This window comes from Gavialis gangeticus, unplaced genomic scaffold (assembly GCF_001723915.1).
Source record: "Gavialis gangeticus isolate Ggan-Ray unplaced genomic scaffold, GavGan_comp1, whole genome shotgun sequence".
In the NCBI taxonomy this organism is placed as follows: domain Eukaryota; kingdom Metazoa; phylum Chordata; order Crocodylia; family Gavialidae; genus Gavialis; species Gavialis gangeticus.
Window position 1 is genome coordinate 94060499 of NW_017729034.1, and position 13015 is coordinate 94073513.

Consider the following 13015-nt stretch of genomic DNA (forward strand, 5'->3'; position numbering starts at 1 on the left):
CCACCAAGGCAGAAAGGGATCTTGGAGTCACTGTTGACTCCAGGATAAACATGAGTCACCAATGTGACGAAGTGGTGGGCAGAGCCAATCGTACCTTGTCATGCATCCGTAGGTGCTTCACAAACAGGTTCAGGGAGGTGATTCTCCTTCTCTATGCAGCACTGGTCAGGCCACAGCTGGAGTACTGTGTCCAGTTCTGGATGCTGCAGATCAAGCGGGATGCGGACAATCTGGAGAGGGTCCAAAGAAGAGCCACTCGTCTGATTAGAGGCCTGCAGGGAAGGCCCTATGAGGAAGACTAAGGGACCTAAACCTCTTCAGCCTCTCCAAGAGAATGTTGAGAGGGGACCTTGTGGCGGCTACAAATTCATAAGGGGGGAGCAACATGAAGTAGGTGATGTGCTGCTTACCAGGGCACCCCCTGGAATAACAAGGAATAATGGCCATAAACTATTGGAGAGTAGGTTCAGACTGGACATTAGAAAAAAGTTCTTCACGGTCAGGGTTGCCAGGATCTGGAATGGGCTTCCAAGGGAGGTGGTGCTTGCCCCATCCTTGGAGGGTTTCAAGAGGAGACTGGACAAGCACCTGGCTGGGATCACATGGTCCCAGGTTTGGTGACCCTTTTCTTGCCTGCCAGGGGCAGGGGGTTGGATTAGATGGCCCACTGAGATCCCTTCCAACCCTAGAATCTATGAATCCTGGTTTTGACTAGCTGTAATGCAACAACACTGAAGAGCAAATATAAAAAGAAAGAAGAAATCATGATGTTTATTCTCTCAAATTTAACTGTAATTTCACCTGACATAACAAAAATTTAGAAAGCAAATGAAAAATCTTCTGTCACTACTTCCAATTACTTTTACTAAATATTGCCTTATAACAGATAGTGGAAAACCTTCATATTGGGGTAAATCTTCTGCTTAAGTTAAGGACTAAAGAGGAAATTCACCTCTTACAGAGACCTCTGTACCAATCCTTTGTGCTAATCCCTACTTTAAATGCTAAACTACGGATTTACCTTCTAGTGGTCCACTGCATACGTCATTCTCTAGACCTTTTAGGTTTAATGGGCATGGGGGTATTTATTTCCCATATATTTTATACTGGAACATATTACTTGCTCCAAAGGTATCAGGCCACCGTAGCACTTATACTTTTGGTTATTAAAGGTGTAGTCTTAGTGTGTCCAGTTTTCATAAGTGGACTCAAACTAGCTTTAAACTAGCTAGCATGGGGTGTTTTAGCACCACAGTTGTGGCAACATGGATTTTAGTACAGGCAAGGACAGACTGTCAGTTGGTTAGCCCATTTGTAGCAGTGCCAGGCTAGCTGTTTTACAGCTAACTTGGGTCTGTGTGCATGAGCTGTAGGTACACTAAGTGGTAAAGTTTCCAGAACATTGAGAGAGCAAGGATTATTTATTTTGCACCTGTAACTCATTGAAAATCATTAGATATAAAATTAAAGAGGTACATGTTCGCTAACTTTTTCTTCCTTTTTGTTTTTCTACTAGGGAGCTGAGGAACCCAAGCTGAAGTGGGAGCACATTGCAACCCTTGTTGCTAGCCTCAGAGAATTTGTAAGGTCAACTGATCGCAAAATCATTGCAACAACTCTTTCAAAACTGAAACTGGAGTTAGACTTTGACAGCCATGGCATTAGCCAAGTCCAGCTGGTGCTGTTTGGTTTTCAAGATGCTGTAAGTAGGCACTTTCATATGCTGAGCTATACAAAGTCTCCAGTAAAAAGATTAAATTAAAGCCTGGCATAAGCAAATGGAACTTCACTGATCTCATTTGCTTCATAAAATGAGAACCACTCAGGCTTCCAAGATTTAATAATGAAAATCAGAGCCTTCAGCCCATAGCCATCTCCTGGCTTGGCTGCTATGTGATCTTTTTGGCAGCAAGTGTACTTTGCCCATAGCATCTATTTTTAAATGTATTCCCCCCACCCTACGGTTATTCATTTTCAATAAGAAACAGTAGGAAAGAAACATGGTTATGTAAACATTACACCATAATCCTCAAATGGAAACGCCTAAAAATCTCTCACCTTTGTGGTTTTTGTTGCAAATAAATTCAAAACTGAGTTAAATAATTATGCTAAATGGATACAGTTTCTTGGACTTGCTTAGCTTAGTAAAGTGCACAAAAATGAAGCCCATTTAGCTCACAATATTGTCACAGTAGTCCTGTTTTAATATTCAGTAGTCAATACGGAAATTCTGCCAAATATGTCTGTTTCAGTTTGTTTATAAGTGAAATAGGAAAACCAAAAGAAAATAGATTGTATTATTTTTCAAAACATCACCCCAAACCGTGTGTCAGCAACTAATGTAAACTTGCAGTTATCCACAGCAATAAACAGGATACTGAAACAGGGTCCATTCAGACAGCCAGGTTACTCAAAATGTTTTTATCCCAGAGACGAACATTTAAATGAGTTGCATTCTTTGCTTACTAACCTCCATTTTAATGGGCTAAAATTGTCTTATATGATGTCAGGTTAAAAATAATAATACACTGGGGAAGGTTTGACTTTGTTTTGTATCATTATGCCCTGGTTGGATCTGTGAGGTCAAAATGAAATGGAGACAAATGAAGGTTGTTCAGCATATGACTTCCAGAGTGTTTAACCCTGGGAGCATCTGGGAGCAGATGAAGACTAGCGCAGTGGTGCACAACCCAACTGGAACCAGGAGCTGGATGAGTGGCATTGAGGCAGTCTGTGGGCAGAACATGCCTGCAGACTGGCCTGATCTGGCACATGGAGCTGTGTCATCTGCCTCTGAGACTCTCCAGAGGCGTAAGAGGGCACCTTCATGCCAAGAGCAACCATAACACACTTGGCAGCTCCAGCTGCTGCTGTGCCAATGGTGGCAGTGTGGTTAGCCAATGAGCGGCAGGAGCCATTTCTGCATCTACCCTCCCAAAAGGGAACACCTGGGGCTGCTGCATTCTTCTCAGTTTTGCAGCTGCCGTTAATAGCAACATTGGGGGAAAAAAATACAAATTTTACTGAGCAGCTACAGTGGACTACCAGGCAGGCCTCCTGTACAGGCTGCCTTGGAAGAGTGGGCCCTAAGAGCCTTTGCCTGGACTTTCAGGAACCAGGTCTCTCGCAGACCTCACATTCCCTCCACCCCTTGTCCGTCCTGCCCATGAACTCTCCCAGCATGTCAGAACCCATCCTTTTCCAAGTCCCTGCCCCAGAGGAGTCCCCCAGACGTTTGGGGAAAATTCCATTAAAATTACAATCCTTTGATTCCATGGAAGTTAATTGAACCCAAGATGTTTTGAACACCTTGTTTGGTCTCTGTTGATTGGCATTTCCAAACAGCTTATTTCCAAACAGAAGTATGAAGCTGTAGTAGAATTCTACAACAAAAAAACAGCTTATATCTACGTCTCAGTACTCCTGAAAAAACATCAGTACGCCTGAAATCAGGATGTTGTTTAGAATGAGGAAAACTATCTCCTTTTGCCTCGTACGTAACAAGGTCTCATACTCGGGATATCCTCATCAGAGCAGCTGAGAAGAAAAAATTGTTTTGTATTCTAAATAGCTTAGTCGCGGTACCGTGGACATTTGTGTTTTTTAGGACTGAAATAAGCTACGAACACCTTTGTAAATACTTTGAACTTTATGCTCAGTTCTGGACAGGCTGCGTATTGTGGCAAACTGAACCAACCTCAACACCTCTCTCGAGTCACTATGCCTGTCAAGAGGTGCTCAGCATCTTTCCTGATTGAGCCTAGGCTTATTTACCAGCAGAGCATATTTTGATAGCTTGCATTTACCTTGCTCACAAATGTCTTCCAGTGTAACAAAATGCCATCTAGTGGCCATTTCAAAAAATAAGAAAGTATACATTCATCTGCTTTCTACATTAACATGTTACTGTGGCTGCATTTGGAAAGTGATAGAAAACGTTTTCATTTAAAATTCCACACATTCTCAAAAGATGACATCATCTGTATAATATTAGTTATTATATATAGAAAGAAGGGCAACCTTCATGTGAGAAAATTAAACTGACCCTGCTTCCACAAAATTCCCTCGTAATGAAAACTGAGCAGAGAGGTTAATGTTCTACCTTTGTTAGTCCCTACCAAGAAGTTTGTTCTGTAAGTCCTTTGTGGATGTTTATTAAAATAAGCTTATAAATATTTAATATGTCTTTCCAAAAAATGTTACTGGATTTGTTTGTTCTTTTGTGTTTTGCTATTGGTGGGCCACCCTTCTGGCTTGGTCAGAGTTGTCATTTGTGAAATCTGTTGGCTGATATCTTAACTTACTTTGGTTATTGCAAAGTTTAGAATTATCCACCCACCTAGCTGCATCCTTGCTTTCTCCCTCAAAGAGCATGCCCAGACAAACATGCACATGCATTTTCCCAGGTACAAATATCAGTGGCACATAGTTGTGCTGCTCCCACTTATCCCTGGGGAGTGCCCCTGCATGTGTGCATTGATGCCAGGCAAATTGCCTCAGGTCAGGTAGGGGAGGCTGGGACCAGCACCTGAGCTGGTCCCAGCAGCCTTGCCTGGAGTCCTGGGGGCCCCCTGGGGCTGCAGCAGCTGTGATCCGGGCATGTGGAGCCTGGCTGGCACTGAAATGTGGCTCTGGCCGGGGTCTGGTTTTGGGCAGTGTGTGCTGCTGCCACGTGTATTGCCTCACTTGTTTTTTCCCATTTGGCTCTGTGCTGCAAATACGCAGTGCAGAGAAACATATCACATGCATGGGGTGCCTTTTGCAGTCAAAGTGCACATACATGCTTGCGTGGATGTGCCCAAAGGGTCTATAAACCTTTCTATGTGTCTAGTTGAGAGAAAAGTTTTGAAGGCAGCACCACAGGATCTACAAACAAGGGGAGAGCCTTGCCAGTAGACATAAGAAGTTATATTTTCTTGAACTACCACCACCAGCTCAGAACAGGTAGATTGGGCCAAAAAGTAAGATGAAAAAGGCAATAACAAAGAGAACCTTGTTTTTCATGTAGGCTAGCTGAACTTCAATGCTTAATATCAGAGGACCATTTTATGCAGTTTTAGGATGCAGAGGTAAGATTTCTGAACTCTGTTCTCTGTTACAGGTCAATAAAGTTCTCCGAAATCACAACATTAAGCCACACTGGATGTTTGCATTAGACAACATAATTCGAAAAGCTGTGCAGACTGCTATTACTATTTTGGTCCCAGGTGAGTTACTGTTTGGTCAGCAAACATTTAATATCTGATCTCTTAAATGTTTCATAGCTATGATCATCATGACCATAGCTAAAGCTTTTGAAACCTGTCCTGACCTTCTACAGTGTTTTTGATGCATTCATTAGCTAAGTCACAAATCAAATATTTGCAGGTCAGCTGCCCAAGGTGTTTTGGATTGCATCTTTCTGGGTTATGTAAAGCAAGATGTTACAACATGATGACTAATAATTGGATACTTGTCTATTTCTAGGACCAGATTTTCCAGGTGCTTAGCACCCATTCTTGAGTGATAAAGAGGGCTCAAAAGAACTTGGCAACCCTCAAGCTCCAAAGCATTACAAGGAACAGGCTTTGGGCTGCCCAACGTGGCAAAAAACTCCTGTACAAGTCAATCTACTATGCACAATTGTTACAGCTACTGTATTTATTCAAATCCAAGACAACTTTGAATTTAAGATGACCCCCCAATAATTAGATTTGATACATGAAAAATTCATAAATTTGGTATAATTTTCCATGTGTAGTACCTAATTAGTGGAAGGCCATCTTCAATTTGTCCTCACACACAGCTGTGGCTGGGAAAGCAGCAGTGAGGGGTGAGAGGCTAGCCCCTGCCCCTTGCTCCTTGTCTTCGCATGCCTATGCCTGTCCCCAGCCATGTGCCCCGCTGCCAGCTGGCCCTCTATGCCTGTGCCTGCGTTCTGGCACCCCACTCACTCTCTGTCTCCTGCACCCCTGCTCCCCTCTGCAGGACCTACCGCTTCACTTAGCAACCTGATTCTCAAATCAGTGATGGTCTACAAGGCCTCCCTGTAGTAAGGGGCCCACATTTACATCAGGCGCAGCAGACATTCATAGTGTTTTTAATTAAACAGTTGATGATTAGGTATGTGGTAGTTGTTCAGAAAGTTTGCTGGTTGACAGTGGTGTACCGGCTCAAAAAGTTTGGGAATCACTATCCTAAATAAATGCGCATTATGTGTATTGCAGGCTTTGAACAAACATTGCTCCTTAACTGTTTGCTTTATGTAGCTCTATGGAGCATCTCAAAGGAGTTCTGCTTTGTTTGGGGGGGAAAAAATCTGGATCCTTTTAGAGCAAATTTTTACTGGCTGGAAACCTATAAATTAATAGCATAAGCCAAATGGTATTCAAAATGTACTAGGCCATTGAAGAAGTTTTTGAGCTCTTAAAGCCTTTGGAAAAACAATTTTAATCTTTTTCTACAGATGCTTCAAGTATGGCTTAAAGCTGTGGGATGATCTACAATTAAGACTTTATTATTGTGGAGTATTAATAATAAATATTTTTTTTCTAATAGAACTGAGGCCACATTTTAGTCTTGCCTCTGAAAGTGATACTGCAGATCAGGATGACATAGAAGTGGATGAAGATCATGATGAACGTCCACACAGTCAAACTACTCAACGGCCTTGCATTGGCATGGAAGATGCCATAGCTACCTCAGGTGTGAGCACACTCAGTTCAACAGTATCCCATGATTCCCAGGCTGCTCATAGATCACTGAATGTGCAATTAGGGCGGCTAAAATTAGAAACAAATAGGTAAGTTTAACTTCCAAGGACCAGAGTATTTATAATGGTCATTGCATTTGTTTCATTCTTAAAAAATTACTTCAGGATATTAAAGTATTCAAATATCCCAGAATACCTTTTATGGCTTACATAATTGACTATAACAAGTCATTTATGACTTTACGTGTGTTAAACCCATAAAATTTATATTACTCTTAGTTACTGCCATATAATACATGAAAAATGAATTAATGTTTTCAGGTGTGCTCCCTTTTTTTAAACTTACTGTATCAATCCAGTTGCCAAAGTCCTGCTGTTTCTGCCTTTCTGCTTCATGGTTAAGGGACTACACATTTTGTTTTCATAGACACAGAACTTACCATTCTTTTCTATTGTTAGTCCCAGAGAAAAAATCCAAGCTATTAAACAGCTGCACTGCACAACTGAACTGTGCCTGGTCTGGTCATTGTTCTTGTTCTGCATGCAGAACTCACTACAGCATCAATACAGAATCAAGCCCTACAGCTGAATTGTTATAAAATAGATTTGGTCTGTCAGAGAAAGATGGAGACCAGAAAGGCTTTCATGTTTAAAAAATAAGTAGGATCCAATATACAGATTTCTAGACTACTTGCAAAATATGCCTACATATTTATAGTTGTTTATATATTATTGTGCTGGATTATTCTTAGTTCTTGTACTTAAATTAAAATGTTAGATGATTATGCTTTCCAAATGCATAAAAAAAACTCAGTGTAATTTGGCTCAATTACAGGTTGGGAGAACAGTTCTGCACTGTTTTCTTGGAGCATAAATAGAGTTTGAGTATTTATTACAACTTAAAGTAATCAGCTTTCCCTAAATGGACATTTTGAGAAATGCAAAAAACAATATACTTCTAAGTTGCTGGCACAGTATTCACCCCCACCCAAATGTCTAGTCAGTAAAGAAATAAAAGAGCCATTGTAGCCAGTCAAACTTTATTGCCCAGGTTTATGAGGAGTGGCAGCATAAGCAAATATGTTGTATATATAAAGCTTTAATCCCTTCACTCTAAGAGGAGGTAAATGATCTATTCAATTCTAACAGTTTTGTGCTTTTAATTTTTTTAATGAGCCTTGAACACCATATTTTCTCCTCTTTTATGTGAAAACAACAACCTTTGGTCAGAATTAGATACCAAAATACCACCTGTCATAAGTTCCATGGAAAATGTATCTTAATAACATGGATAATTGCATTACTTTAAGCTTTGTTAGCATAAGCAGCATGCAGCTGGCATTTTCAGGGTAGAAAGTAATTGACTACTTATATGGTCATAGATATACGTTTCAATGCAGAAAAATGGGTGAAGAATAAATTGTATGTACAGTGAGGAGGTAGAAAAAGTAATCATCATATAAAAAAAGAACAATGGTCCATATTATCCATAGTTCTGTATCAACTGGAGTTGTAAAGTCATGATAATGCTCTAATTTATTCAGAGGGGACATTTTTTCTAAGCACCAGATGTTGGTTGTAAAGATAGCATAAAATGTATATTTCTTTACATCTTAGCTACTGTAAGACATAAGTGTATATATCCACACTGATGTACCTTATTTTCTTGCATATAACCTACATCTTTTCACCTAAAGCCAGCTGGGGAAAATTAGGGTGTGCATTATATGTGTGGAAAAGGAATTTCCACAGTTCCAGAAATTTGGCAGGGGGTGGGAGACTGGGCAGTGGGAGCATTAATTGCTGTAGCTCTGGGAGCCATGGCAATTAACAGTTCTACCACAACTCCCTTGCCCCACCCTCCCCAAATTTACAGACCTGTAAGAAGCCCCTTCCCAGTCTGCACCAGATCAGGCCAGCTTGTGAGGTTGGTCTGCGGCTGGACACAAGGGTCCAAGTTCGATCCAGCATACAGCTCCTGACCTGTCATGGCAGGGCCAACCCCACACACTGGCTCTGGAGCCTCATGCCAGTTCAAACCCAGTGTGCCAAGTCCAAGACTGGATGCTTGGTGAGACCTGGTGCTACAAGTCAGGACCATGCGCTAGCTCCAGGGTTGCCTACTAGGTTCACAGCTGGCATGCAGCTCTGGAGCCAGCACATCGGGTTGGATGTCGCATGTGGCTTCTGAGCCCAGACTCAGTACCCTGGATCAGACCCAAAATCTGGCTCTCCAACTGGTGCATAGGATCAGACCCAGCATGCAGTCCTGGATCCAATGTGCCAAGTTGGTCTGCAAGCCCACCTGGTGCATGGGGCTGGCAGCAGGCTTAGCTCCCTAGCTGCTGTAGCTTACTTACCTCAATCAAAAATCTTTTCTTTTTTTCCTTCAGGCTCCCCTTGAAAATCAAGGTGTGTACTATACACAGGGTGTGTTATGTGCAAGAACGTATGGAAATAATAAATAGCGGCAATAATTTTCATATTTAAATTCTGCATTTTGATGGAGTTATTTCTTTTTATCAATTTAAGTTCTGTTGCCTTTGAATAGTTTTATTTTCCTTTTTGCTGCAATATGAAAAGAGATTATACAGAAGCTCCATTTGACTTTCAGCACTTAGTTACATTATAACATAATATGTGTGCTCACAAATGTCATGAAGTCGGCTACTAAAGACCTCTCTAAACTAAACCCTAAACCTAAAGTCCTAATCCTCTAGGTTTTAGGAGAGGATTTAAAAAGTTTGTTCCTCATCTTCCCACTTCAGGGCCCAATACTAGGCTTTGCGCTCTGAGTGCAGGAATGGAGTCAGGCTAGACTTGCCATCACTTCCAAAATTATAGACATCACCATATTCCCACTACACTTCCTGACCTCCTGTGTCTGCCTCTATGATTACTTTCTTCACAGACTCCTTCTGGAGTTGGGTATACCTTGTTGTATGCCCTATAAAGGTTTATGTTTTAGTCTCAGCAAGCCTGGTGTCCTCTCTTGGTTTTGACCCTTGACCCTCCACATCACTTCCTCCTGGCTGTTTTATTTTTTTCTTTAGGACCGATCTGAGTTTGAAAACTGTAGTGAAAGTTACTGTGAAGCTTCTGTTTAGTATAAATGTTGAAAGCTAGTTTTACTGAAATGCTGCAGCTTTAAGAGCTATGTATTATAGTTACATTCCTATTATAAATCTTTAACCAATATACTAGCAAAGGGTGGAAAAGTCTTTTGTCACTTAAGTTTCATAAATAGTTATGGATATTTCAAATATCACTACAGTGATCCTAGTTTCCAGTGCAACTAGTTTGATATTGGCTTCCCTCTGAACACAACCTTAAATTAAGAAAATCTCTGCTGCCTTTTCTCTGCAGGCTGCTGGAAGAGTTAGTTCAGAAGGAGAGAGAATTCCAAGTCCTTTTACAACAAGCTATAGAAGAAAGGAATCAAGAGATCAAAAACTTGAAGCTAAAGTCACAGCCAATAGGTAACTGTCTGAGTAGAGATTTCAAAAGGAACTGGCTTATACAGCAACTAAATACAAAGAATGTAGGAATCAAAATATTAAAATGTTGCTGCCCCTGTGTCAGAACAGGCTTTTTACCATGTTTCTCACAGGGGGCTCTGATTTGAAGTAAGACCACATGCAGTCGACATAAATTTGTTTCTTTGGGTTATACATTATGGGAGTACGCGGGGCTCTTCTTACCCTGCTTGATTTCTTTAATTTTAAGTGTTCTTTTCCAAATTTCACTGACTTAGTTGCATTGCATATATGTATGTTCACTGAGTTAACAAACTATTCTAATTGTCATATTAAAAATGTATAAATATAAAGCTTGTTATGTAAAATGAAGTTGCAGAATTGTGTGTACAGGCAACCCCTGCTTAGTGTTCTTAATTGGTTCCTGAAAAACCGAGCATTAAGCGAAACGAGCGTTAAGCAAAACCAAAAGTATCTGACGACCCAAGATGATGATGCAGTTGTTTTTAATGACCCAAGATGGTGACCGTTATAACGAAACTCCCTGAGTGCTAAGTGAAATCGGGTATCAATTTTAAATGAGCGTTATAGCAAAACAGTGTTAAGCAGGGGCTGCCCGTAGTCTCTTACAGGCAAAAGCTGAAAATGCTTTGGAATTGATATAAGAAGTCAGAGAGACTGAGGTTGTCAGTGGCTGGTCCTCAGACAAACTAGTAACACACTAATAACAGCTATTTGGTGAACAGAGAATTTGGTGGTCTTAGAGGTGACAAACCAGAATTCTAATTTTTTTATTAGGTACATGATATTTATCTAGTGTAGGTGAAATCCTAGCCCTGTGAACTTAATGGGAGTTTTGTCCCTGGATTCAATGAGGCCAGGATTTCACCCTGTATATGAGGCTGCAACATATGAATTGATAAAGTTATACATTTTCCTTGGAAAAGGAGCAGTGAGTGTAGCAGTAAAGTTACTGGCTGATTCAGCAGCACTGTAAATTGGTACAAGACTGAAGAATCCCTTTCCATGTAGTCGTAAAACAATATGTTCATCAAATGGGCATTGAGGACAGGAAAAATGGAAGCCTGAGAAAAGGACTTAGTGGGAAAGTGGTCATATTTGAGAGAGATGGAGGAAAGAGAGAGAGAGACACTACTGAACAAGCTGTAAGATTACAAATCTTATTTTTAGCAGGGGTGGAGGTTCTTGCATATGTTACCATGGGATCCATTTTATAACAAAATAGAAACCCTTGAAAAATTAGTATGATAAAAATAGCACAGATCCTACTCCTACAGCTTTACTTAGGTAAAGTTTTATTGAAGTTAGTATAGGTCATGTCTAAGGCCTTGTTTGCACACACCAGTTGCACAGCTTTAGCTATATGGCTTAGTTAAATCGGAAGAACCACCCAGCCCAGACGCAGTCATGCTGAAATATAGATGGTATAGTGTACTGGCCTATTTATTCTTTTCTGGGAAAGGAATCGGATGTCTTGCTATAGGACTTCTTTTGCTAAAAACATGTACACTAGGGCTTGTACTGCTTTTTAACTACTTTTTAGTAGAAAAATAACAGTTAAATTGAGATAAGAATTGTGTGTGGATAAAGGCCTAAATAAATGGTGCAGGATTTGATCTGAGTAGTGTTAGCAATTAGGGTAGCATGGGACAGATTTTTGTAGACAGAATGGCATCACTGAAGACAGTATTTCCTGAGGTTTAAAAAAAACCAACAAAAATCCAAACACTTTTGAAATACCTAATCTTTTCTCAAAATTTTGATCTAGATATTCCTGGATTCTCTGTTGCTCACCTTAATCTGTCTGGCACAGGGTCTAAGGACCCTGATCTTATAGACTGGCTAAGAGTTTATGGAGCAGATGAAGACACTATCAACAGGGTAGGAATTGTATTTTCTATTCAGTTTATGACGTGGCAGCAATGTGTTAGCTTTCATAGGACTTAGGGAAAAAAAAACCCTGGAATTATTTTAACAATTTTTGAAGGAGATGTGATCATGTGTAAGGGTGGGAAAAGGGTAAGAACACACAGATTACGATAAACAGTCTTTGGGTAGTAATTCATCTCTCTAGCTAAGGCACAATTGCATTTGTCACACTAGGAAAGAAAAACATTGCTTAAGTTCACCATTTTTCAGCCTTGTTTTGAATGCCATCAGCTCCTGGCCTCCAGCTAAACTTAAGCATCAGATTCAGAGTACTGTTTGACCTCAACCTCGAGGTAATAAATTACCTTTGCCTGGTCTCTGCTGTGATTCCACTGTGATTTTACATTGAGATTGCAATCATGCTACAAAAATAAAGACCTGCTTTGCAGTGAAGAATTAGAATCAGAAGTGGTGTTATCTCACAGTTTCAGGTGGCTTCAGTGAGATGTGAATGCTTAGCATGTGTGAGAGTTGCATTGCAAGGTATCTTAAAGTTAGGTACCCAGAAACTGAAGGGGCCACCTTTGAAAACAACAGTGTCAACCTCTCTGTTTCTGTTTCCCCTCTGAAATTATTCTTATACTGGTTACTAAAGAGCATTGGAGACGATTCATTAATGTCTCAGATAACGAAGAAATTAGTGAAGTCTATTAAAATTCCAGTTAAAACAGAAAAGCTGAGTAACTATAGAATGTAAATGTACCCTGCAGATAAACCACATCCTGTATAAAGATTAGGCACTTTATATTGTGTTAAAAAATGAAAAATAAAGTGGACAAAATATACCATATTTACCTAAATCCAAGACACCTCCTTGAATTTTAAGAGAACCCCCTATTGATTCTATACATGCAAAATTATATTTTTATTATAATTTCCCACTTATAGAATCTAATTT

At 40.3% G+C, this 13015-nt stretch overlaps 1 protein-coding gene across 2 annotated transcripts in view; it reads left to right on the forward strand.

Moving 5' to 3' along the window:
- The window catches only part of MAP3K5 (mitogen-activated protein kinase kinase kinase 5), a 192843-nt gene that overhangs the window by 176255 nt on the left and 3573 nt on the right, over positions 1 to 13015 (forward strand). For both annotated transcript variants that reach the window (XR_002099428.1, XM_019527276.1), the window contains exons 24-28: positions 1517 to 1702; positions 5102 to 5207; positions 6538 to 6781; positions 10058 to 10170; positions 11957 to 12069. Coding sequence is in view for 1 of the 2 variants with exons in the window: in XM_019527276.1 (XP_019382821.1) it covers positions 1517 to 1702; positions 5102 to 5207; positions 6538 to 6781; positions 10058 to 10170; positions 11957 to 12069 (762 nt within the window). In the remaining variant the exon portion in view is untranslated. The remainder of the gene's footprint in view (positions 1 to 1516; positions 1703 to 5101; positions 5208 to 6537; positions 6782 to 10057; positions 10171 to 11956; positions 12070 to 13015) is intronic.